This window comes from Capra hircus (genome assembly GCF_001704415.2).
Source record: "Capra hircus breed San Clemente chromosome X unlocalized genomic scaffold, ASM170441v1, whole genome shotgun sequence".
NCBI lineage: Eukaryota > Metazoa > Chordata > Mammalia > Artiodactyla > Bovidae > Capra > Capra hircus.
The window spans coordinates 48230443-48258076 of NW_017189516.1; the positions used below are offsets into that span (position 1 = coordinate 48230443).

Consider the following 27634-nt stretch of genomic DNA (forward strand, 5'->3'; position numbering starts at 1 on the left):
TTTTGTGTGCGGTGTTAGAAAGTGATCTAGTTTCATTCTTTTACAAGTGGTTGACCAGTTTTCCCAGCACCACTTGTTAAAGAGATTGTCTTTACTCCATTGTATATTCTTGCCTCCTTTGTCAAAGATAAGGTGTCCATATGTGTGTGGATTTATCTCTGGGCTTTCTATTTTGTTCCATTGATCTATATGTCTGTCTTTGTGCCAGTACCATACTGTCTTGATGACTGTGGCTTTGTAGTAGAGCCTGAAGTCAGGCAAGTTGATTCCTCCAGTTCCATTCTTCTTTCTCAAGATTGCTTTGGCTATTCGAGGTTTTTTGTATTTCCATACAAATCTTGAAATTATTTGTTCTAGTTCTGTAAAAAATTGCAAATAGATCTACCTTATGACCCAGCAATCCCACTGCTGGGCATACACACCGAGGAAACCAGAATTGAAAGAGACACATGTACCCCAATGTTCATCGCAGCACTGTTTATAATAGCCAGGACATGGAAACAACCTAGATGTCCATCAGCAGATGAATGGATAAGAAAGCTGTGGTACATATACACAATGGAGTATTACTCAGCCATTAAAAAGAATTCATTTGAATCAGTTCTGATGAGATGGATGAAACTGGAGCCGATTATACAGAGTGAAGTAAGCCAGAAAGAAAAACACCAATACAGTATACTAACACATATATATGGAATTTAGGAAGATGGCAATGACGACCCTGTATGCAAGACAGGAAAAAAGACACAGCTGTGTATAACGGACTTTTGGACTCAGAGGGAGAGGGAGAGGGTGGGATGATTTGGGAGAATGGCATTCTAACATGTATACTATCATGTAAGAATTGAATCGCCAGTCTATGTCTGACGCAGGATACAACATGCTTGGGGCTGGTGCATGGGGATGACCCAGAGAGATGTTATGGGGAGGGAGGTGGGAGGGGGGTTCATGTTTGGGAACGCATGTAAGAATTAAAGATTTTAAAATTTAAAAAATAAAAAACTAAAAAAAAAAAAAAGAAATGCTTTTAAGTTTTATACCATTAGTAAATATCCAACTATTTCCACTTTTACGAAAGATTTTCGTTTTTTAAGCATTAATGGATGTTGAATTTTATTAAATACCCATTTCAATATCTGCTGAGGTGATATTTTTCCCTTAAGGGTAATCAGTGTTTACCACATTCACATATAACGTTTCCTAATGTTAAGCCATCTTTGTGTTGTTTAAATACACCAACTGTCTATAGAATTTTTTTGTGTGATTTACAGGATACAGCAGTGTTAGTACACCGACTTTAAAAAAAATTCTTGGTTTCCTTCTATATGTAATCTGGAAAGTTTATGCTAAATTGGAATTGAAAAGAAAAATCTTTTCTTCAAGATTTGAAATAATTCTACATATTGAACTTTCAGGACCATTCTTCAACTTCCTTAATTTCTTCTGTGGTAATCATCCTATTGCAGACATGAAATTAAAAGACACTCCTTAGAAGAAAAGTTATGACCAACCTAGATAGCATGTTCAAAAGCAGAGACATTACTTTGCCAACTAAGGTCCGTCTAGTTAAGGCTATGGTTTTTCCAGTGGTCATGTATGGATGTGAGAGTTGGACTGTGAAGAAGGCTGAGCGCCGAAGAATTGATGCTTTTGAACTGTGGTGTTGGAGAAGACTCTTGAGAGTCCCTTGGACTGCAAGGAGATCCAACCAGTCCATTCTGAAGATCAGCCCTGGGATTTCTTCGGAAGGAATGATGCTAAAGCTGAAACTCCAGTACTTTGGCCACCTCATGCGAAGAGCTGACTCATTGGAAAAGACTTTGATGTTGGGAGGGATTGGGGGCAGGAGAAGGGGACGACCGAGGATGAGATGGCTGGATGGCAGCACTGACTCGATGGACGTGAGTCTGAGTGAACTCCGGGAGTTGGTGACAGACAGGGAGGCCTGGTGTGCTGCGATTCATGGGGTCGCAAAGAGTCGGACACGACTGAGCGACTGAACTGAACTGAACTGAATCATCCTATTTATATATATTTTTCTATCTCTGCTGGGGTTAATTTAGGCTATTTAAAAAATAATTATCCAGGTTTGTGAAAATTTTTTGCAGAGATGAACAAAGAACACTTTTATAATTGTTTAAAATTTCTCTGTATCAGTTGTCATTCCCCAATCTGACTGCTAATTCTGTATAAATGTTTTCTCCATTGCTTAATCTTTTTTTGTTCTTCCAAGAACTCTTGAATTTAAAAGTTTTTTTTCTAATTTATTACACTTTTTGTGTATTTTCACACTGATTATGGGGCTTCCCTAGTGGCTCAGATGGTAAAGAATCTGCCTGCAATGCAGGAGACCGGGGTTTGATCCCTGGGTTGCTAAGATCCCCAGGAGAAGGGAATGGCTACTCACTGTAGTATTCTTAGCAGATAAAGGTCCATCTGGTCAAAGCTATGGTTTTTCCAGTAGTCATGTATGGATGTGAGAGTTGGACTATAAAGTTGAGTGCCGAAGAATTGATGCTTTTGAACTGTGGTGTTGGAGAAGGCTCTTGAGAATCCCTTGGTCCCATCACTTCGTGGCGAAAAGATGGGGAAACAATTTAAACAGTGACAGACTTTATTTTCCTGGGCTCCAATATCACTGAAGATGGTGACTGCAGCCATGAAATTAAAAGGCGCTCGCTCCTTGGATTGCAAGGAGATGAAACCAGTTCATCCTAAAGAAAATCAGTCATGAATATTCATTGGAAGGACTAATGCTGAAGCTGAAACTCCAATACTTTGGCTACCTCATGCGAAGAACTGACTCATTGGAAAAGACCCTGATACAGGAGGAGAAGGGGACGACAGAGGATGAGATGGTTGGATGGCATCACTGACTTGATGGACATGAGTTTGAGCAGGCTCTGGGAGTTGGTGATGGGCAGGAAAGCCTGGCATGCTGCAGTCCACGGGGTTGCAAAGAATCGGACACAATTGAGCGACTGAACTGAACTGATGTAGTATTCTTGCCTGGAGAATTCCATGGACAGAGGAGCCTGGCAGGCTACAGTCCATGGGGTCGCAAAGAGTTGGACACGATTGATGAACTGTATCTATCTATCTATACTAATTACATCAATTCTTACCTATTTCATAGTTCTTTTCTCATTTCTTTAGTTGACTACTTAACTGATTTACTTTCATTTCTTATTTCATAACAATTGCCTAAGGTAGTGACTTTTCATTTTAGCAAAACTTTACACATTACTTCATTACCATTTTAAAAAATACTGCAATTATGATTTAGAATTTAACTGGCCAATTTTTATTAGTTTCCTGGGCACTTGAAAATAAACTGTCATGGTATAGCGTTTGACGTTACTATTGACTTTTATCTTAGTAATCAGAGCTTCAACGATAAAGACTTTTTTGTACATAACTGCCATTTGCTGAGAGACAAGCCTCCTTTATTACATTTGTGTTTTTTCCTGGTACTTTTTTCTATTTTTGTTTTGATGATCTGTTACTTTATTCAGTAAGACGCATGATTACATTTTCATCATGGATTATACTGCTTATGATTATTTAGTGACATCCCATGTCTACTTCGGATGAGATGGTTGGATGGTATCACAGACTCAATGGACATGGGTTTGGGTGGACTCCGGGAGTTGGTGATGGACAGGGAGGCCTGGCGTGCTGTGGTTCATGGGGTCACAAAGAGTCGGGACACGACTGAGTGACTGAACTGAACTGAACATGTCTACTTCAATGCTTTAGCCACATTTTCATGGTATGCTCTGCTCATTTTACTTTTAATCTTTTAAAAATAACTCATGTTAAAAAATGGGAAAAAAACTGGAATGTAAATTATTTTGCTCTACTACTTCGAACTCAAAGTCTTATAATCTGAGTTTATCAACCACAAAGTGAGATGGTTTTCATTTGTGATGTGAGTACTTTCCATAAAACCACTAATAACACACAGATATATAAAGAAATTTAAATATTTTACCTGCACAAAATATCCTTAGCTGCTGGACTGGTGATATAAGTTGCAAATGAGTGGTGAACAGATCAACAAATGCTCCAGGATAAATAATGAAGAGAAAAATCCCGAAGCCATTAAATCGAACTTGTTCCCTAAGAAATCACATAAGAAAAAGGAATTTACTACTAATATCACATTTTTCAAATTAATAATGCATATAATCATAAAACGCCCCAATGTGATTCAAATTCTTGTTTAAAATACAAGTCTCTCTGGACAAAGAATTATATATGATATACATATATATCATAGTTTTATAATAGCATACAGATTTAGTTATCAGTGAAATTATATTTTGTAAAACAGGGCATTCTGAAATAGACTTATAATTTCAAAATTTTTAGAAACCAATATGCTGAGCAAATAACTTAAAATTAGTCACAAATACAAAGCAATAGTATTTCTATGAGAAATTAAAAAAAAACATTTTTATGGTTTACTGAATTATTTTCAGGGAAGGAGATGGTAGAAAATAGAATTCAAATATTAATAAATAATTTAAATATTTATATTTGTCTTAGCTATTGTAAAGATGGCATTTTATCTAAATGTATTCTTGCTGAATTAATGTTAAGTACATTTTAAAATACATAATGCCTCAGATTGTCCTCAAGAGAACTGTTTTTTTAATCAACTCATTCTCTAAAAATGGAATTACATTTAAAAGCCTCATAAGACCACACAGCTACTCTGACAAAAAGCATCATCTAAATATTTTGTGCTGTCACCTAGCATTAAATATCTAAGATGACTGTGAAATTCACTTTTCCTCAGCAACTGGGATTTTATAAAAAATTACCCATACTATTTCACAAACACATTATGAATTATTAAACTGTTAATAACAATGCTTTTCTATGTAAAACCCTAAAAGCTACAGAGCTAAAGAAGAGGAAGCAAAGGTGAAAGAAAAAAAACTAGCCGCCCATTTAAACCACTACATGGCACACCTGTGTAACAGTATATGCTCTGTCAAGATGAGGGTCAAGACTCTCTGTCAAGATGAGAGTCAACAGACTCTTTTCATAAGCAACTGGAAAGTAATAAGAAATGATTAAATCTTCTCCTTTAAAACTTTTTATGTGGTCTACACACCCAAAGGATGAAACACATTCCCATCAGTATGTGTGTTCATTATCAGGAATAAAGGGGAGTTGTGACTCAACCTCTCTCCCCTATCACGATTTCACACATTTAGGAGACTTTAAAATGCTCAGGTATAATTACAATGATACACTTGGAGAGTCAAGACAAGAACAGGGCATGATACTTGAAGCAAGTCCCAGGTCTCATCCTCCCTTATCTTTTCCCACTTGGTTTTCTAGACAGGCTATGATATTTGTTAACAAACCCAGAGCTTTCAGTGTTCTTGCTGTAGGCAGCAGAGGCCATGAGTAGAAGCAGGAAAGTATTTCAGATGATGAACCAAAGTAAGTACTAAGAAGGCAGGTGGGTGGGATTTGACTGCAGTGGTTATCATTCTGATCCAATGATGAATATAAAGAATAGGTTTCGGGACTGGATGAAAATAGTGATGCACCATGAGGATATAACCATGCTGGCAAAGGACAAAGGATAGAAAGACCCAGATTATAGATGTGCACAATTAACTAAGCATATTCATCAATATATTAATGTCTACAAAAGAGAAGGTAGCTTAAAGTAATAATGGTGGATATGCACTGGGCAGTAGTCACAGAAAGAAAAAGTATCAAATGTAGCAGATTTTAGTAATGTGTGCATGATAAGTTGCTTCAGTCATGCCCGACTCTTTGTGACCCCATGGACTGTAGTACGTCAGGCTCCTCTGTCCATGGAATTCTCCAGGCAAGAATACTGGAGTGGGTTGCCTTTTCCTACTCCAGAGGATCTTCCCAACCCAGGGATCAAACCTGTGTCTCTCATTTCTCCTGCACTGGCAGGTGGGTTCTTTACCATTAGCACCACCTGGGAAGTCCCACATTTTAGTAATAAGTCCTTCTAAATGAAATGCTTTTTTTTGCATCCTGTATATATATAGAGAGAGAAAGAGGGAAATATTACCTAATAGCTGCTATTCCATGTCCAATTTCATGTACAACACCGCTAATGAGGACTGCAGCGAAGAAATAGGTCAGTTGGTTGACGGGTAAATTAATGCCAGGAACCTGTTCATAGAAACAACAACAAATACACACTTGGGCACCAAGAGACCTGGATGTTCACTCTGTACTAACATCTAAACTTCCAAATCCAATGTTCTGTAAGCTAAAAGTAATATAAACACTGATTGTCCACTTCTCCATTCCCATCACAATAAAAATTAAAACACCAGTTGTTTTTTTTTAAACTAAGCACATCAATCTAAAGCGAATAGGAAACACTAGATTAAAACATTGAAATATTAGCTTCCCAAACTCTTTACCACGGGGAAGAATTAGGGAACCTGGCAGAGTGCCAGGAAAGTCAGAGGGACAGTGAAGGAGTCAGCAGCTGATTCATCCTTCAGGGCTGGAAGCCCAATGTGGGAATTCTTGTTACAATTCCCAGTCCTTCTGCCAAAGTGTTATTGCAAGGTTTCAAGTACTTATGTGAGTGATACAGGAAGTCTCCACCCCCTCTTCAGCCAGTTTCATTTTACTACTATCAAGTTATATGAGAGTTGATCATTAAAGGGAGCATAATAAAAGTGCCTTATTGGTGTAGGAGCACCATACCCTTCATTTTTTCTATTTCATCAGTTTGTCTAGTACATTGGTGAGAAAAGCACTATCAAAATGACACATAAATATATTAAAATTGAAGTTTAATGCAAAAAGAAAGCCATATGGAACATCAGTCAGTTCAGTTCAGTCGCTCAGTCGTGTCTGAGTCTTTGCGACCCCATGGACTGCAGCACGCCAGGCTTCCCTGTCCATCACCAACTCCCAGAGTTTACCCAAACTCATGTCCATTGAGTTGGTGACGCCATTCAACCATCTCATCCTCTGTGGTCCCCTTCTCCTTCTGCCTTCAATCTTTCCCAGCATCAGGGTCTTTTCCGGTGAGTCAGTTCTTCACATCAGATGGCCAAAGTATTGGAGTTTCAGCTTCAGCATCAGTCCTTCCAATGAATATTCAGGACTGATTTCCTTTAGGATGGGCTGGTTTGATCTTGTTGTCCAAGGGACTCTCAAGAGTCTTCTCCAACACCACAGTTCAAAAGCATCAATTCTTTGGTGCTGACTGAGAAAATGATCTGAGCCACGGTCAGTTCCCGGTCTTGTTTTTGCTGACTTCTCCGTCAGCAAAAGAGCTTCTCCGTCTTTAAAAACTATATTTTTATTATAAACATGGTTTTGAAATCTGCCCCTTTCACTTAATAGTATTACAAACATTTTCCCATAAATATTTTCTGGTTCAATATGCTTTTTAATACCTGCACTGTATTTCATGGAGTAGACTGTTGGGCATTTCAATTGTTTTGAAAGGTTTCTGCTCTTACAAAATACTGTGATAAACATATTCAGTCTTAGATACATAAATATCTAGGGGATAAACTGTTAGGCAAGCATGGTTGGTTCACACTCTGGGGACATCAGGTGTGTCTGATGTTCTGGCTCCATTATACTATATAAGGAACCTTGAAGTTTGGATTATTCCTCTAACACTTCAATTTCTACATCATTAATATGGAAATAACCATGTTATTTACCTAAAAGGGTGATTCTGAGGATTGCAAGAGATAATCCTTGTCTACCATTTACATCATGCCTAACAGAGAGGTAATAAAAACAATTATACTTTAAAAATTTTGACACAGATCAAACTGCTCTCCAAAAGCAGACCCTTCCATAACCTTGGGCAAACTCATTTTATTCAAATCTGCAATTTCAGAGGAATAAAAAGCATCCCATCGTTTGATTTCTATTTCTTTGATGCTTATTAAGTTGAACACCCATTCCCCTACTTTTTGACCACCGGGAGATCTTTTTTGAGTAGCCTACTCCTGACTTGTCCATTTTCTTTTTCTCCTTAGAGTACTGTGTTTTCTTATTGACTGTAAGATCACTTAAAATATCAATCATCTGTTTTCTGTGATTCATGCCATAGATGTAGTCCCACGTTTTTTGTCTTTTTATTTTGCTTTTGGTTTTTTATACATAAAAATTTTTATGTAGTCAAATATATCTATAGTCATGGTTTTGCCATTAATTTTATGCATGTCTTTCTCATTCTGTGTTCCTATAAACAGAAACTTGATTTTTCTCCTTTCAAGGTCTTTTTTAATTTCACAGTTTAATTTTAATTCAATTACAGTTTCTTTTTGTGTATAACAAAGGGATTTCACTTTGGAGCCTTTTTTAGTAACTGAAGAAGAGATTCAAACCATGCTGCTTGGACTGCTTTCTAAATTCATTGATTCTAAGAGTTCTTTCTCTAGTTAAGAAACTAGCTTTCATAGTCATCATTTTTAATGTGCTCATAAAATTACCCTGAATGACAATCCCATAATTTAAGCAATCCTCAATTATGTATTGTGGTTGTTTCCAATTCTTCATAAAGGTTAGGATAAAAAGCTTGATAAATACTACTTTTTCTATAATTTGGAATGATTTCCTTAACCTAGAGTTCCAGAGGTGGAAATAAATGGTCAGAGGATATGTACATTTTTATGATGCTCATTATCTGAAGTTCTCTCTACTCAGACCCTATTAAGCAACTCTTTTCAAGAACATCAGTTCAGTTGCTCAGTCTTGAACGACTCTTTGCGAGGCCATGGACTGTGGCACGCCAGGCCTCCCTGTTCGTCACCAACTCACAGAACTTACTCAAACTCATGTCCATTGAGTTGGTGATGCCGTCCAACTGTCTCATCCTCTGTTGTCCTCTTCTCTTCCCGCCATCAATCTTTCCCAGCATCAGTCTTTTCACGAGTCAGTTCTTTGCATCAGGTGGCCAAAGTACTGGAGTTTCAGCTTCAGCATCAGTCCTTCCAATGAATATTCAGGACTGAATTCCTTTAGGATGGACTGGTTGGATCTCCTTGCTGTCCAAGTGACTTTCAAGCGTCTTCTCCAACACTACAGTTCAAAAACATCAATTTTTCCGTGCTCAGCTTTCTTTATAGCCCAACTCTCAATCCATACATGACTACCGGGAAAACTGTAGCTTTGACTAGACAGACCTCTGTTGGCAAAGTAATGTCTCAGCTTTTTAATATGCTGTCTAGGTTGGTCAAAACTTTTCTTCCAAGGAGCAAGCATCTTTTACTTTCATGGCTGCAGTCACCATCTGCAGTGATTTTGGAGCCCAAAGAAAGTTTCTCACTGTTTCCATTGTTTCCCCATCTATTTGCCATGAAGTGATGGAACCAGATGCCATGATCTTAGTTTTCTAAATGTTGAGTTTTAAGCCAGTTTTTCACTCTCCTCTTTCACTTTCATCAAGCGCCTCTTTAGTTCTTCACTTTCTGCCATAAGGGTGGTGTCATCTGCATATTTGAGGTTATTGATACTTCTCCCGGCAATCTTGATTCCAGCTTGTGCTTCGTCCAACCTGGCATTTCTCATGATGTACTCTGCATATAAGTTAAATAAGCAGGGTGACAATATACAGCCCTGACATACTCCTTTCCGAATATGGAACTAGTCTGTTGTTCCATGTCCAGTTCTAACTGTTGCTTCTTGACCTGCATACATATTTCTCAAGAGGCAGGTCAGTTGGTCTTGTATTTCCATCTCTTTAAGAATTTTCAAAAAAAAAAAAAAAAAAGAATTTTCCAGTTTGTTGGGATCCACACAGTAAAGGCTTTGGCATAGTCAATGAAGCAGAAGTAGACGCTTATCTGGAACTCTCCTGCTTTTTCTATTATCCAGCAAATGAATGTTGGCAACTTGATCTCTGGTTCCTCTGCCTTTTCTAAATCCAGCTTGAATATCTGGAAGTTCTCAGTTCACATACTGTTGAAGCCTGGATTGGAGAATTTTGAACATTACTTTGCTAGAGTGTGAGATGAGTGCAATTGGGCGGTAGTTTGAGCATTCTTTGGCATTGCTTTTCTTTGGGATTGGAATGAAAACTGACCTTTTCCAGTCTTATGGTCACTGCTGAGTTTTCCAAATTTGCTGGCATATTGAGTGCAGCACTTTCACAGCATCATCTTTCAGGATTTGAAATAGCTCAACTGGAATGGCATCACCTCCACTAGCTTTGTTCTTAGTGATGGTTCCTAAGACCCACTTGATTCTGCATTCCAGGATGTCTGGCTCTAGGTAAGTGATCACACCATCATGATTATCTGGGTCGTGAAGATCTTTTTTGAACAGTTCTTCTGTGTATTCTTGCCAACTCTTCTTAATATCTTCTGCTTCTGTTAGGTCCATACCATTTCTGTCCTTGGGCATGCATCAAGGACCTGCCCATCTTTGCATGAAAAGTTCTCCTGGTATCTCTAAGTTACTTGAAGAGATCACTAGTCTTTCCCATTTTATTGTTTTCCTCTATTTCTTTGCACTGATCACTGATGAAGGCTTTTAAAAAAATCTCTCTTTGCTATTATTTGGAATTCTGCATTCAAATGGGTATATCTTTCCTTTTTTTGCCTTTCACTTCTCTTCTTTTCTCAGCTATTTGTAAGGCCTCCTCAGATAACCATTTTGCCTTTTTGCATTTCTTTTTCTTGGGGATGGTCTTGATCACTGCCTCCTGTACAATGTCATAAACCTCCATCCATAGTTCTTCAGGTCCTCTGTCTATCAGATCTAATCCCTTGAATCTGTTTGTCACTTCCATTGTTTTAGATTTAGGTCATACCTGAATGGTCTAGTGGTTTTCCCTACTTTCTTCAATTTAAGTCTGAATTTGGCAATAAGGAGTTCATGATCTGAGCCACAATCAGCTCCTGGTCTTGTTTTTCTGACTGTATAGAGCTTCTCCATCTTTGGCTGCAAAGAATACAATCAATCTGATTTCACTATTGACCATCTGGTGATGTCCATGTGTAGAGTCTTCTCTTGTGTTGCTGGAAGAGGGTGTTTGCTATGGCCAGTGCGTTCTCTTGGCAAAACTCTATTAGCCCTTGCCCTGCTTCATTGTGTACTCCAAGGCCAACATCAGTGTACCTTTTTCTACATATCTGCTCCTTTCCCATGTTGCCAGGTATCTGTCTATTCAGACCTATAGTTTTCTTATCTCTGATACCTCTCTAAACTGATGTACTTAAGATTCTCATACATTTCCTCTATATCATAAATTATTCAGGTTATCTTACCTTTATTTCAAATAAATCAGTAGGCTTGACCCAACAGGATATTGATTCCTTTTCCTTATTATGTCAATGGGTTTAATAATGAAATAAGGTAAGGATTTGAGTATGTGACTACACCAACAGATGGTAGGTCTTATTTGCTGGCAATGGTACTTGACTGCCCATCTGTCTCAGCCATGATCACACAGGGCATTAGATGTACCAGAATACTGATCTCTCAATAACATAGAGTATCAGGTTTTTGGGAATTAATACTGAATGAGGCCACAGATAATTACAGAATAAACAGAAAGTTAGTTCTTTGAGCTACAAGCGCTCATATAAAAGTCAGGAGATATAACAAACCTAAACAAAAACATGCCAGGTAGATACACAGAGAGCAGTGGACTTCTTAATGGCTCCAATGCATGGCTCTCCTAACAGAGTCAATATTTTGTGAGCTCTATGAATAAGTGGAAAAGAAAACAAAAGAAATAATTTCTCCTCTAAATATCACGTTGCCATTCAGTTAATGACTTTTTTTGGACATGACACCAAAAGCACAAACAATAAAAGGAAAAATCAACAAATGACATTATGTTAAACTCAAAAGCTCCTGCATAGTAAAAGAAACAATCAATGGCAGCCTACAGAATGTGAGAAAAATTTTGCAAACCATGTACTGGATAAGAGATTAATATCAAAAATATATAAACAACTAACAAAAACAAACAACCCCTTCCCCAACAATCTGATTAAAAAATGAGCAGAAGCACTAGTTCTGAAGAAGACCTCAAAATGGCCAAAAGACACATGAAAAAATGTTCAACATTACTAATCATCAGGAACATGCCAATCAAAACCACAGTGAGATAATACCTCACACCTGTTAGAATGGTTATCATCAGCAGAGAAGAGGGATTTCCCTGGTGCTCCCAGTGCAGGGGTTCTGGGTTTGATGCCTGATCAGGAAACCAGATCCTGCAAGCAGAAACTAAGATCCTGCATGCCTCAGGTAAGAACTAGCACAACCAAATAAATTTTTTTTAAAAAAAGAAAGAAGAGACAACTCATGTGTTGGCAAGGATGTGGTGAAAAAGGAACCCTAACGCACTGTTGGTGGAAATATAAATTAGTCCAACTACTATGGAAAACAATATGGAGGTTCCTCAAAAAGTTAAAATAGATCTAACACATGATCAATCAATTCTACTTCTGGGTATACACCCAAAGGAAATGAAAATATTTTGATGAGGCATATGCATATCTGTGTTTATCACTTTGGCCACCTGATGTGAAGAACTGACTCATTTGAAAAGACCCTGATGCTGTGAAAGATTGAAGGCAGGAGGAGAAGGGGACGACAGAGGATGAGATGGTTGGATGGCATCACAGACTTGATGGACATGAGTTTGAGTAAACTCCAGGACTTGGTGATGGATAGGGAAGCCTGGCGTGCTACAGTCCATGGGGCCGCAAACAGTGAGACACAACCGAGTGACTGAACTGAACCGATGTTTATCACAATGGCAAAGATTATGGAAATGACCCAAATGACCACCAATAGATGAATGGATGAAAACAATGTAGCAATATACATACACAATAGAATATTATTCATGTATGAGAAGGGAAGCTATCCTGCCACTTGCAACAACATGGATAGACCTTGACCACTTGATGCTAAGTGAGATAAGTCAGAGAAAAACAAGTACTAAATGGTATCACTTATATATAGAATCTAAAAAAGTCCAATCTGTTAAAAAGAAAAAAAAAGAGCATAAAATGGTGGTTACCAGAAGATAGGGGGTGCTGATAAGAATGAGCGTTTAAGGGTACAAAGTTGCAATGAGTGGCAAATAAGCCACAGAGATCTAATGCACAGTATAAAGACTAAAATCAATAATACTATACTATAATAATATAATCTGATAGATATTGTTCCAATGGCAATATTACAATAAATAAATGTATGAAAGTAACATGCTGTATACCTTAAATTTACAAATTATGTCAAATTTATCAAATAAAAAATTAATTTAAAAAGCTTGTTAGCTTCTTTGTGCCTGTGGATGATGCCACGTAAGCATCACTGAAGTCTCCTCCACTACAGTCAAGTCTAAGTTGGAGTCTATCAAAGAGCCCAGAAAGCCTGCGGAAGCTCTTCATCAGAGGTCTGAGCTTTGAAACAACCAATTGTGAGTCTGAGGAGCCATTCTGAGCTTTGGAGGACACTCAGACTGTGTGGTAAGGAGGGATCCACACACCAAGCACTCCAGAGGCTTCGGGTTTGTCACATACACCACAGTGGAGGAGGTGGATTCGATTATGAATGCAAGACCACACAAGGTGGATGGAAGAGTTGTGGAACCAAAGAGGGCTGTCTCAAGAGAAGATTCTCAAAGACCTGGTGCCCACTTAACTGTGAAAAAGATTTTTGTTGGTGGCATCAAAGAAGATAATGAAAACAGCACCTAACATGTTATTTTGAACAGTATGGGGGGAAGAAAGTGACTGAGGCAACAGCAGAAAGAATGCCTTCTGTAACCTTTGATGACCATGACTCCATAGACAAGATTGTCATTTAGAAATACCACACTGTGAATGGCCACAACTGTGAAATAAGGAAAACCGTATCTAAGCAAGAGATGGTTAGTGCTTCATCCAGCCAAAGACATAGAAGTGGTTCTGGAAACTTTAGTGGTAGTCATGGAGGTGGTTTTGGTGGGAATGTCAACTTTGGTTGTGGAGGAAATGTCAGTGGTTGAGGTGGCTTCAGTGGCAGCCATGGTGGTGGTAGATACGGTGGCTGGGAGAATGGCTATAATGGATTTGGTAATGATGGAAGCAGTTTGGAGGTGGCGGAAGCTATGATGATTCTGTCAATTACAGCAATCAATCTTCAAAGTTTGGACCCACGAAAGGAGGAAACTTTGGAGGCAGAAGTTCTGGCCCCTATGGTGGCAGAGGCCAATAATTTGCCAAACCATGAAACCAAGGTGGCTATAGTGGTTCCTGCAGCAGCAGTAGCTATGGCGGTGGGAGGTTTTAATTACTGCCAGGAAACAAAGCTTAGCAGGAAAGGAGAGCCAGCGAAGTGACCAGGAAGCTACACGTTACAAGAGATTTGTAAACTCAGTCAAGCACAGTGGTGGCAGGGCCCTGCTGATTCGAAGAAGACATGTTTTAGACAATGCTCATGTGTATGGGCAAAAAAAAAAAACACCTCGAGGACTATATTTGTGACTAATTGCACAAACTATTTTAGTTTCTAATTGGTGGGAAGTGTAAAGCATTTCAATAGAGTTTTAACATAGTTTTTTTGTACCCATGCTATTGATTGCCAAATGTAATGGTCTGATTATGATGCTGAATAAATATCTTTTAAAACAAATAAACACACCCCCCCAAAAAAACTCATTAAACTAAAATAAAACTAAAAAGCCACAGGAAAAACAAAACATGAAAAACCTTTTCCTATTCTAATCCTAGCAGTCACAGGCCAGTGATCATATTTCCTCTAAGCTTGCTTCTTTCTCTACTATCCTCTTCCTTGGCAAACAATAACCAATCATGTATCCTGAGAGTCATCCTCAACTCCTTCTCCCTCCAGCCTCACATTCACTTAATCACTGAGGTCTGAGAACTCCACTTCAGAAGATCCCTTGAATCCAGCCCTTCATTCTTCTTATCATTAATTTAGTTTAGATCTTTATAACTTCTGACATGAATTATTCCAAATGCCCTCTCAAATGGCCTCCTCATCTCCAGTGAAACCTTACTCCAGTCCATTTTGCATAGACTTGTTATATAGACAAAATAAAAACTCTTTAGAATGGCCCTTCATAAACCAGACCCTGCCTCTATATCCCATCTTAGCTCCTATACGTTATACCTTCCACCATATATCTCTTAGATACAAGTCAAAGTTACTTTATAGTTGATAAATTATTGGTCTTTCTTAAAGTCAGTGGTAGGTGAGTGATGGAACCATCATTTACTAGCTGTGACCACAGGCAAGTGACTTAACAGCTCTGTGCCTCGGTTTTCTCATCTGTGAATCAGGGATAACAATAATACTTATTCCTAGATTGCTATAAGAATAAAATACTGAATCACTATGCTGTACACCTGAAACTAACACAACTGTAAATCAACTATACTTCAATTTTTAAAAGTCACTAATTATTCCAGTGTTCTTGCCTGGAGAATCCCAGGGATGGTGGAGCCTGGTGGGCTGCCATCTATGGGTTCGCACAGAGTCTGACACGACTGAAGCGACTTAGCAGCAACAGTCTGTTACATTAAAAATGTAACATCCATGATTCATGGAAATGGAAACTGTTAATGAAAAAAATTTAAAATAAAAGGTATTTGGTGGTAAAGTACCCTTTCAAACTCTGGAAACATGAATTGATAGGGTATAGGTCTACACATGTTCCTTAAAGTGGGAATTATAATAAGTAGCTTACAGTCAACGAAGTACAACTCAGTATATTATTCTTCACATCAAGAAATCACAGTGATCATTCAAAAGGTCTTTTACCTTTAATTAAAAGGATATTATTGCTTACAGTTTGAAAGCCATGAAGAGTAAAGGGGAACACTTTGCACAGGGTTAAGATGCAATTTATTTCTACATTAAAGAGACTTTAAATCAGTATGCTTATTCCTTGACAGTAACAATTATTCAACACTTCAAGAAGACAACATGAATTACTAACTAGGTATAAAATAAGCTACAAGGATATAATTTACAACACAGGGAATACAGTTGATATTTTATAATAAGTATAAATGGAGAAGGAAATGGCAACCCACTCCAGTGTTCTTGCCTGGAGAATCCCAGGGACGGGGGAGCCTAGTGGGCTGCCATATATGGGGTCGCACAGAGTTGGACACGACTGAAGCAACTTAGCACCAGCAGCATAAATGGATTACAACTTTTAAAAATTGTGAATCACTGTATTGCACGCCTAAAACTTATATAGTATTGTATGGCAATTATATTTCAATTTAAAAAAACAAATCTGCATTGGAAGAAAAACATGAATTAAATCTAATACTTGTGTAATTGTTCACAGTCTTGGCGGTAGTTCATTTGTTCTATTATTACTATTCCTGCTCTTCCTCCTACTACTACGTATTGCAACAATTCTTTGCTATATTCTTACTAATGATTTTGTTTAAGCAACTAATTTGAGAGATTGTAAGACTTTTGATATATTTTCACATTTATATTATGGATAGGAATTATGCTATCCAGAAGAAATATATTATATCTATGTTTCAACAAAGCTACTTAGAGCAGTAATAAGGCACTTACCACAACTTGGAGCACCTGTTCATTGTAAAGTGAGGAAGAGGAGGAGGAAGAGGAGGAAGAAGAGGAAGAGGAAGAAGAATGGGAAGAGGAGGAGGAGGAGGAATAAGAAGAGTCAGCCATCATTTGGCCTAAAGTCTGTATCAGCGTTTTCCCCAGAAGAAAAAAAGAGCTGAACATGGCAATTACGCCAAACACCATTCCAAAATTGAACCTGTCAAGAGGAAAAAAATTACATAAATGTACAATCCCTCACAATCCACGGACTAAAAAATATGTTAACCAGCCACATTTCATAGCTTCAAAACAATGTCTAAAAATGTCAATAACTCTTGCTTCTTTTTCCTACCTGAACTTCAGATACTTGACTGAAGCACAGGTACTTGGCTCTTTAAGCAGTTCTAATTTACAATTCTCTCATCACTGAAGGGGGCTTCCCTGGTGGCTCAGTGGTAAAAATTCCACCTGCCATACAGGAGACGTGGAGTCAATCCCTGGGTCAGGAAGATCCTGTAGAGAAGTGCATGGCAACCCACTCCAGTATTCTTGTCTGGAGAATCCCCATGGACAGAGGAGCCTGATGGCCTATAGTCCATAGGGTTGTGAAGAGTTGGGGACGCGACTAAGCAGGCACAGCATGGCACATAACTGAAGAGGCTGAATATTGTTCCCAATCATATTGTTTTTCTCATTTACATAGCATTGTTTTTATCTTATTCTCACATAGTTATGAAAGCTCTTTGACATTATAGAAATCCATTCTTTTTTATCTACCGATTCTACTGTTTGGATTTTATTTTAGTTGAATTTTTTCACGGGCTTAAAATAGTAATGTGGTAAAACTTAAGAACAGTTTTTTCTACTGTTAATAATTACAAGTCATTCTTCTATAGTTGGGAATAATCTATTACATTTTCTAACTTTTTGATAAGCTGTGTTTTTTCAAGGAACTTGTCCATTTCATTTAAATTGTCAAATTTATATGTAAAGAACTGTTCACAATAGCTTCATCTTTCAAAATGAGTCTCACTCCATGCTGTCATTGCTAAGGGCCTGGGTTCAATCTCTGCTTGGGGAACTATTAATAAAATTCTACAAGTTGTGTAGAACAGTCAAAATAAATAAATGAGTCTCAGAATCTATAGTAATATTTCTTCCTCCAATTCTGATTTTTAGTTGTTTTCTTTTTTTGTTGATCAGTCATGGTACGGGTTTATCAATTTTACTAATCTTTTCAAAGAATCAGCTTTTGGCTTTGTTGATTTTCTCTACTGTACACTTCCTATTTCACTGATTTCTGCTCTTTATTATTTCTGTTTTGTCTGCTTTGATCCGCTCTTGCGTTTTCTGCTTTTTGATTACCTCATTATTGATATTTAGCTCTACTCCAGCTGGAGCTAAATTTTTAACAAAAAGGAATTTAGACAAAGGCCCTCTACTCTCATACTAAAAATTCTTCAGCTACAGAAACTGTCAGTCTCTAGGGTGTCCCGAAGAGCATTATAAATCCCCTAACCATAAACACTATAAACTATGACTTTTAAAATATTTTAAATTAAAGGGATAGGCCTAGCATAGCCAGGGAGTCCAGGACCCTGCTGCTGCAATCTGGCTGGCGTTGGTTTGTGTATATGCCTTACAGGAGGATATATATTTTAAATATCCTTCCTCTGGATGGGTATCACAGACGAAGCACAGAGGAAAGCCTGTAGACTTTTGGAAGCCCTATTACTCCCACAACCCTTGTTTCTACGTGTGATGATGGAGGAGAGAATTCTCTAAGATTGTTTTCCTGGTGGAAAATGCTCCATATGCGTTTTGCCTTTCCATTGATGTATAACTTCCATGGTAAAATGTGTAAGTCTGAAGTGTACAGCTCACTGAATTTTTGTGTATGTACGTACACCCATGTGTCCACCACCCAGATCAAGACAGAGAATCTTGACTGTGAATGTGTGCAAAGCACGATGATGCAATCCCATACACTTATATAAAGCCAGAAAGTTTTTACATGGTCAACATTTTAAAACTCAGTAAACTGAAAACGATGGAAACAATTCATTTAACATGTATTTCTCAGGATCACAATTACTAATTTAAACCAATAAAGAGAAAATGAAGAATACCACTGGTAAAGTATCCTTGCTTTCCGCCGTCCCCAACTATAAAAGGCACGATTGAAAACAGCAGTCTGCCATCTTATGTGAAAAGGGGAGATGCTCAATCCGTTGTTCTCCAGCCAGTCTTCATAAGAATGCTTAAAATATACAGATGACTGAGAGAGAAAGAAAAGTTTCACATCATTCAATTTGAAGAACAATTTATAATGTTTAAGAACATTTTTAAAAAGAAGTGTTTTCTACAGGAAAGCCAGATAGTGACTAATCAAATGTTTATAACTTTTAAAGCTTTACATTTATCTATTTGTTTTAGGATATTAAAGTATAAGTCTTGGACTAGCTGGTCTGCTGAGCTCAGGGTCCGGCAAATTACGGCCCATGGGCAAAAAATGTTTGCTTAGAACAGCATTGTCCAAAAGAAATATAATGTGAGCTACAAGTGCAAGTCACATGTGCAATTTAAAATTTTCCAGTAGCCAAGAAAATTTAAAAGGCAAATAGAAACAGATTAATTTTAAAGTATTTTTAACTAAAAATAACCAAGATATTATCATTCAAAATATAATCAATATAATTATTGAAATATAATTATTGAAATATTACACATTCTATTTGTTTTCTTACTTACTTATGCACCAAGTCTTTGAAATTCAATGTCAACTTTACACTTAAGAGCATATCTCAGTTCGGACTAGCCCCATTTCAAATGCTAGATGGCCACATGTGGTTAGTGGCTACCACACACGACAGCACAGGTCTAAAAGCCTTGTTACACAGCAAGAGGTCTTGTGTTATAATTTAAAAAGACCCCAGCCGATCCAACAGAGGGGACAGGTTATTTGGAATCAGTGCTCTCTATACTCTTTTGAGCAACAACCCTAAGAACTTAGCCTGGATTTGACCATGCAAAAATACAAAATTTATCTAAAGTCATCTTAATTTCAGTAATTCCTTAACATACTTTGGGGTTGGGGAGACAGCTGCTTATATGCAGCTCAATAAACAGTTTTATCATTAGGAAAGTTTGAAGTCCTTGAGTAATGTAGGATTTGGGACAATATAAGGCTGCTTTATATACACTGCTACTGACCTCTTATCTGTTATAGTAAGTATGATAAGTATTTTGTCATATAGATGCCCATCCATTTGAGAAATTTCTCTGTCTCTAGAGGATATTTCAGTCTTATCAGTCATAAAATATGATCTGAGTGTGAATATAGGTATGTGTTTGCCTTTGGATCCATAATGTTCTCTGCTCTCAATCTTCAGGTGAAGTTTTAAACCTGTTTATTTTCTAGGACTTGGAAACGGAGAGTGACACACCCCTCCAGGTGTCTACTGAGGAAATCCTAGACAAACTATGCATAAAACAGCAGACCAAACTGGGAGCAGAGAAGCTAAAGGTGCAGGCTCCTAAAACCCAAGATTTCTCCATTCCCCAGGCAGATACTTTGAATGAGAGTTAGGACTTCTGCTCAAGGAATAGTGCTCTCTTAGGGAGTTAAGGGCTGTTACTGAACTTAGTGACATCCTGATCACCTCATACACTGGACTAGACTAGAAAGGTTTGACAATTTTACTTTTATTTTGGATTTCTGTCACACATGCAACATGAAATCATGTGAGTTTGTTTTTTCCAAACAACAAAGTCACTGTGTAAGGAAGCACTGACATGCTTATGTCATGCTAAGCTCCAGGCCGAGTGCGCGCAGAGAACGCCCCTGGGGATCTTACGAGGATGCAGATTCTGATTCTGCGGGTCAGGAATGAGGCCTGAGAGTCTGCATTTCTGACAATTTCCCAGATGATGCAAGTGCGGCCAGTCCTTGAATCTTAGCTTGAGTGACAATGGGCTCTATGTGGACGAATAACATAATCCTCTCTACAATATCAGGAAGTCTTTACAACTATTACACCTATTTTAAAGATGAAGAAATAGAGGAACAGAGAGAATTTTTGCCCAAGGTCACAATGGTTAGGAAGTGGCAAAGCCCAGCCCCGTGCTCTAAGGATTCTACTGTATTATCTTTACACTTTGCAAGTTTTGTTTCCCTGGTGGCTCAGATGGTAAAGAATCTACCTGCAATGCGGGAGACTCAGGTTTGATCCCTGGGTGGGGACGATCCCCTAGAGAAGGGAATGGCTACTCACTCCAGTATTCTTGCCTGGGGAATTTCATGGACAGAGGAGCCTGGCGGGCTACAGAAGTCAGACATAACTGAGTGGCTAACACACTTTGCAAGTTTAAATGCAACAAAGTAACATTAAGTATCATTTCATTCTAACATTAAACTTAAAACACACACACTAAACTACAGTATTCTATTTAAAACGGTATTCATAACATGAAGGTTTGAACTAGTCATAATTGGAACTTTCATTAAATATTAGAGAAGTTACATGATTTCATTCCTCGCATACAATACCCCCAACCCCCAATATGCAACTTCAAATGGCTGCTTGAAGTCTGTGGTCAGACAATTAATATCCGCTACCCAAGTAACTTAAGAATGGGCTGCGTACGAGCGGTCTGCGGCGGCAGAGGGGGACAGGTATTAAGCGGCCGGGCGGCGGGGGGGCGGGGGGAGGTTAGCGTGAAGAAACGGCGTCTAAGATACAAAGTAGAATTCGAGTAGTTAATAGTTATCTAAATCCCTCTACCTGTAAGTGCGGTCAGTTATCTAGCGGCATTGGCAGCAGTAAGGAACGGGCTAGAAATGCAGAATCTTAGGCCCCCGGCCTATATCTGCTGAATCAGAATGTGCTTTTTAACCGGAACTGCAGACGATCATAAGCACTTTAAAGTCTGAAACCACTGATGTAAATCACACCTTGATTTACCAGACTCTCTGGAGAGTCGCGACCTTAAGGATAACGAGGGCAAACAATGCCTTTCTCAGGCAGACATTTTATTTTCCTCTCAGGGGCAGTGTGGTGGGGTTTGGCGAGCCCTCCCGAGCCCACTACCGGCGCCTCCCGGGCAGGACCCGATGGCTGCGGGGCCTACGGAGCCCCGCAACGCGATCGCGGCTGCCGCGCAGGTCGCCACTCCCTTCCCGCAACCAGCCGGGCTTTATTTACTCCACCGGACCGCGCGCCACGCGGAAGGCCGCAAGTGGACACCGGCCGCACGGCTTCCGTTCCGGGAGGCACAGGGCAGGGGAAAAGACCTCGGGTCCCGCGCCCTGACCCTGAGCACCACGGGCTTCGGCCTTAGGCCCGAGGCCCTCACCTTCAACACCAAGTCGGTCAGGTAGACGGCAGTCCAGCCGCCCACCACCACTACCACCAGCGATACCGGAATCATGGCAGCGGCGGGGGCAGCGCAGGGAAGGCGAGCGCCGGCGTCCTCCCTGCGAGCTGCAACCAGCTGACCGCGCGGCGCCTACAGCCCCAGCATCTGAGCAGGGACCAAGCTGCCACGGGTTCCTTTCTCGTAGTGGCCTCGTTTCCTTCCGGATCCTTCTGGTGGGACACTCGGCCCGCGATGCTCGCACCGGAAAAGTGCGCGGGGGCTTATTTTCGCGGAACACTTGGGCGCCACAGCCGAGGCATCAGCTAGCTTACGACTTCGAGCCCTCTAGCGATTTGTTAGTCTTTGGCCCTCCCTGCTGTCTGGTCTCCATTCTCTCTGGTTCTGGTCTGGGGTGTGTAGTTCCTTTTAATTTAGTGAGAGTTTGGGGCCATCCGAAATAATAATCGTCTCCGCCACTCAGACTGTCTTAGGTATCCAGATTTAAATTAATTATGTTCAATCGTTCTTTTTATTGAAACGTTATTTACACATGGAAAAAACACAATACAGATTTCAACTCTTTCGCTGAGTTTTGATAACTTCCATGTACCCTAATCAAAATAGAGAACGTTTCCATCTAGGGAATTTTCTTCTCTCGATTCTCAGTTAACCCTCTCGTCCTCCGCCTATTCCTACCCCTCGTTTTCTTTGTAAAAACTTTATGTAAATAGAATCATACAATAAGTACTCTTCTGTGTCTGGCTTATTTTGTTCAACATATTTTTGAGCTTTAGGTTCATTTCTCAACCTTTTCCATTATAAAATTTGAGATTGGTGCTACGTTAAAAAAAAATTTCTAAACACCCTTACATATTTTTGTACTTGATTATATATTGGCCTGGAGCAGTGGTTCTCAACCTTGGCTGTAACATTAGGATCACCAGGGAACTTTAAAAATTCCTGTTGCCAGTTCTGTAGCTTAGACCAATTGAATCAGAATCTCAGAATGGGACCCAAGCCCCCGTGTTTTTTAAACAGGTCATTCTACTTTGCAGGCAAGATTGAGAACCCGTCAACTAGATGATTTCTAATGGGAAGGAAAACTAATATTTATGGAGTTGTGTGTGTGTGTGTGTTTTTTTTTTTTTCATTCTTCTAATGCCCAAGCCTTTAAAAGTTAAACTTGTTTTAGCTCTCTGGAAAAGCATCAGCAGCAATAGTAATACTAATACCGAAATATTGAGAATACCATCTTAAGAATCCAAAATAAAAATCCCCCCTCAGCCTCTTGCAAAGTAAAAATATAGTGAATACAAGAAACCTGTATGAGAGATACTGCTACTCATTTGCCTCACTCTTTCATACTTTTCCTAAAGTTTTAATAATTTAGCACCATTTCTTCCAAGCTTCAAGAAACCTTATGATTCAGTTTTACATCTTCTTGCATATATGTGTGTATATGTGTTGTTAAAAAATGTTTCAATTTATTTTGAACAAGTGAAGTCGCTCAGTCGTGTCCAACTCTTTGCGACCCGGTGAACTGTAGCCCACCAGGCTCCTCCGTCCATGGGATTCTCCAGGCAAGAATACTGGAGTGGGTTTCCATTTCCTTCTCCAGGGGATCTTCTGGACCCAGGGATCGAACCCAGGTCTACCGCATTTCAGGCAGAGGCTTTAACCTCTGAGCCAAACAAAGCTGAGTATAATTATAAAAGTTTATATTCAAGCACCCTGTGATATCACAGTTTTCCATGTACAGGTATCCCAAAAGTCTTTATGCAGTTTTAGGTTTTGATAATTTCAGAAGTATAAATGCTACAAACTTGAAAAAGCATCACTTGAAAATTTATTTATATTTCTTTTACAGTTATTTAACTTGGAGAATTTTGAATAATTTTAAATTTCAAATTTTTTAGTCCAAAGGAAGGCAAACATTGACTGAAACAAAAAACTGAATTATATTTACTGTTCAAAAATTTCTGAGACCAAAAAAACATGAAAGAAATTTAAATAATTTTATTTTTCAAGTGATGTTATGTGTAAGTTCATAGAGTTTGTACTTCTGAAGTTATTGAAGCTTAAAACTACACTAAGACTGTTACTACACTATTGTATTTGAACTGACTTTTGTTTGCTCTTTTATAAGGACTGTAGTTTTTAACTGTTTTTTCCTATGATGAGAAAATTAAGAATTAAAGTGCTTCTCTTTTGTTAGCCTAAAGCCTTGTCTGGACCACTTGCTGGGAAAAAAACCAGATACTTTGTGGCTATCTGATTATCCAAAATATGTAGGAAATGAGTTGATTGTGTTTTTCTGTTCCCAACCTAAATTTTTACTTCTTCAACTGACTTGATGTTCACATTAGGGATCCAGCAGTCAAAACAAAACACTAAATAGAATCCTGCTGGTTTCTGAAATTTATCAGTCATGGAAGGCAGCTGATGGCAGCAGAAAAGACAAGATAGAGGATGCAAGGTGTCAGTAAAAACCATCTGTATTCCAGAAGATCAAGGTATTCTCCTTAGAATAAATGTGATCTACTTTACAAATAGTTTCAGATTTCTGTCAAGTAATTGTCTTAAAGAATGCACAGTCAGGCTTTTATTCATATCATTTTATATAGCATATATTTTTAGAGGGGCACCAAGTATACATTTTGGCTGAATGGAAAATAGCTACATATTAGGGACTTTCGTGGCTGTCCAGCGGTTAAGACGCCACACTTCCACTGCAAGGGGCGTGGATTTGATCCCACCCCCCTGAAAAAAACAGCTACATGTTAAAAATCAGTATTTGGCTGAAGCAGAATATCACTGTCATATAATAAACTTCTGAGATACCAGGATCAACATGAACTATAAATATTAGATAATACTAATTTTAAAATACAACAATTTTGTTGTTAAATATAAGTATTCAGATTTTTAGAGTTTGGTGTTCCCTTCAAGAATATTTATTTCTCATCAACTTCTTGGGTCATTATACTCTACATTTATGACACTAACTTATATCAGCCAAGATAAGCTTGGGAAACCAGCCCTAAAATCCCATTGGCTTAAAATGACAAAGATTTACTTTTTGTTTGTGCTACATATCCAACATAAATTGGTAGACTGATGCAGATTCCATTTTATCATGCCCAGTTCTCAAAGTGAGGTTCAGGATTTAATGCAGCAGAGAAAGAGGACTAGAGTGTTTATCACTGGCAGAAAAATCCTATGACCAGACATGCACACATTACTTCCATTTCTGTCTCATGAACCTAAAGTAGTCAAATAGATGTGTCTCACTTAAAGGGCAGAAGGAGTATAATCCTCTGTATACCTAGAAGTAGAGAAGAATATACCTGGAAGTAAACATGAGTGTCACCTACCACATAAGTAGATGCTCTCTTTCATACAATTGGCTTTCAATAAACCAGTCATCTGGGTTTTTCATTCTCTGTTTCAGTTTTGTTTCATGTAGACTAATAGCAGCATCTTCCTGGAGTAGAATAATAGAATCTTTTCAGTCACTACCATGTAAGAAATACTTGTACTCTGAAAAGGTCGATTTGATTACTTCTGCCTCAGGTTCCTGGAAAAGGTCAGTTTTCATTCCAATCCCAAAGAAAGGCAATACCAACGAATGTTCAAACTACCGCACAATTGCACTCATCTCACACGCTAGCAAAGTAATGCTCAAAATTCTCTGAGTCAGGCTTCAACAGTATGTGAACCATGAACTTCCAGATGTTCAAGCTGGATGTAGAAAAGGCAAAGGAATCAGAGATCAAATTGCCAACATCTGTTGCTGCTGCTACTGCTGCTAAGTCACTTCAGTCGTGTCCGACTCTGTGTGACCCCATAGATGGAAGCCCACCAGGCTCCCCCATCCCTGGGATTCTCCAGGCAAGAACACTGGAGTGGGTTGCCATTTCCTTCTCCAATGCATGAAAGTGAAAAGTGAAAGTAAAGCCGCTCAGTTGTGTCCAACTCAGCGACCCCATGGACTGCAGCCTACCACGCTCCTCCATCCATGGGATTTTCCAGGCAAGAGCACTGGAGTGGGGTGCCATTGCCTTCTCCACCAACATCTGTTGGATCATCAAAAAAGCAAGAGCGTTCCAGAAAAACATCTACTTCTGCTTTATTGACTATGCCAAAGCCTTTGTGTGGATCACAACAAACTGGAAAATTCTTCAAGAGATGGGAATACCAGACCACCTGACCTGCCTCCTGAGAAATCTGTAAGCAGGTCAAGAAGCAACAGTTAGAACTGGACAGTTAGAACAGACTGGTTCCAAATCAGGAAAGGTGTACATCAAGGCTGTATATTGTCACCCTGCTTATCTAACTTATATGCAGAGTATATCATGTGCAATGCCAGGCTGGATGAAGCACAAGCTGGAATCAAGATTGCCGGGAGAAATATCAATAACCTCAGATGTACAGATGACACCATCCTTTTAGGGCAGAAAGTGAAGAAGAACTAAAGAGCCTCTTGATGAAACTAAAAGAGGAGAGTGAAAAAGTTGGCTTAAAACTCAACATTCAGAAAACTAAGATCATGGCATCTGGTCCCATCACTTCACGGCAAATAGATGGGGAAACAGTGGAAACAGTGAGAGACTTTATTTTCTTGGGTTCCAAAATCACTGCAGATGGTGACTGCAGCCATGAAATTAAAAGACACTTGCTTCTTGGAAGAAAAGTTATGACCAACCTAGACAGCATATTAAAAAGCAGAGACATTACTTTGCCAACAAAGGTCTGTCTAGTCAAAGCTATGTTTTTTCCAGTAGTCATGTATGGATGTGAGAGTTGGACCATAAAGAAAGCTGAGCACCAAAGAATGGATGCTTTTGAACTGTGGTGTTGGAGAAGACTCTTGAGAGCCCCTTGGACTGCAAGGAGATCAAACCAGTCAGTCCTAAAGGAGATCAGTCCTGAATATTCATTGGAAGGACTGATGCTGAAGCTGAAACTCCAATACTTTGGCCACCTGATGTGAAGAACTGACTCACTGGAAAAGACCTTGATGCTGGGAAGGATTGAAGGCGGGAGGAGAAGGGGACAACAGAGGATGAGATGGTTGGATGGCATCACCTACTCGATGGACATGAGTTTGAGTAGACTCCAGAATGAATTTGAGTAGACTCCAGGAGTTGGTGATGGACAGGGAAGCCTGGCGTGCTGCAGTCCATGGGGTTGCAAAATCCGAGTGGGAGTGCCTGAGGCCGGGGTGCGCTGCATGACCTTCGGCCTTGGTTTCCCGTCTGCCATTTTCCTTTTGAGGTATCTATCTTCTTCAGATATCTGGTTATTTTGGCTTATGAATTCATATTCCCATGGAGGTACTGGCTACTTGGCCTGGTAGTATCTATAGGTAATGGCTGAATGCCAGCCCCTAATCTGCGTCAACTCCAAAGTTCAAGAGAAATAGCAAAAAAGTATTCCCTGTAAGCAAAACCTCAAACAAGGCAGTAACTCAATTATGTGCTGGGGCCAGGATGTGAAATAGAGTCTCCTGTTAATTCTAGTCCCAGGAAGCAAATTCGTGGGTCAGGGGTACACCTTTGAACCCACTTGGAGAAGGCAGCCTCCATAACTATAAGGATCTGAGGGAGCACAGCCAATAAATAAATAGACAAATTTAAAAAAGCAGTGTGCCGGCCTTATATAGTACTACATCCAGCTTTATAAGAAGGGCCAGCAAAATTTTCATTTATTTAGCACT

At 39.1% G+C, this 27634-nt stretch overlaps 1 protein-coding gene and 1 pseudogene across 2 annotated transcripts in view; one reads left to right on the forward strand and one right to left on the reverse strand.

Moving 5' to 3' along the window:
* Positions 1-22129, reverse strand: part of MBTPS2 (membrane bound transcription factor peptidase, site 2) — a 48065-nt gene extending 25936 nt beyond the window's left edge. Inside the window, exons 1-5 of one of the 2 annotated variants that reach the window (XM_005701028.3) lie at positions 21913-22127; positions 18687-18835; positions 16564-16774; positions 6074-6177; positions 3995-4122 (exon numbers count right to left, since the gene is read on the reverse strand). In XM_005701028.3, coding sequence (XP_005701085.2) covers positions 3995-4122; positions 6074-6177; positions 16564-16774; positions 18687-18835; positions 21913-21987 — 667 coding nt within the window. In that variant the 5' untranslated portion in view covers positions 21988-22127. Of the gene's footprint in view, positions 1-3994; positions 4123-6073; positions 6178-16563; positions 16775-18686; positions 18836-21912 lie in introns of both variants that reach the window. The other variant, XM_018043875.1, reaches the window with a different exon arrangement.
* On the forward strand, positions 11616-15342 carry LOC106503841 (annotated as a pseudogene).
* Positions 22130-27634: the final 5505 nt, after the last annotated feature.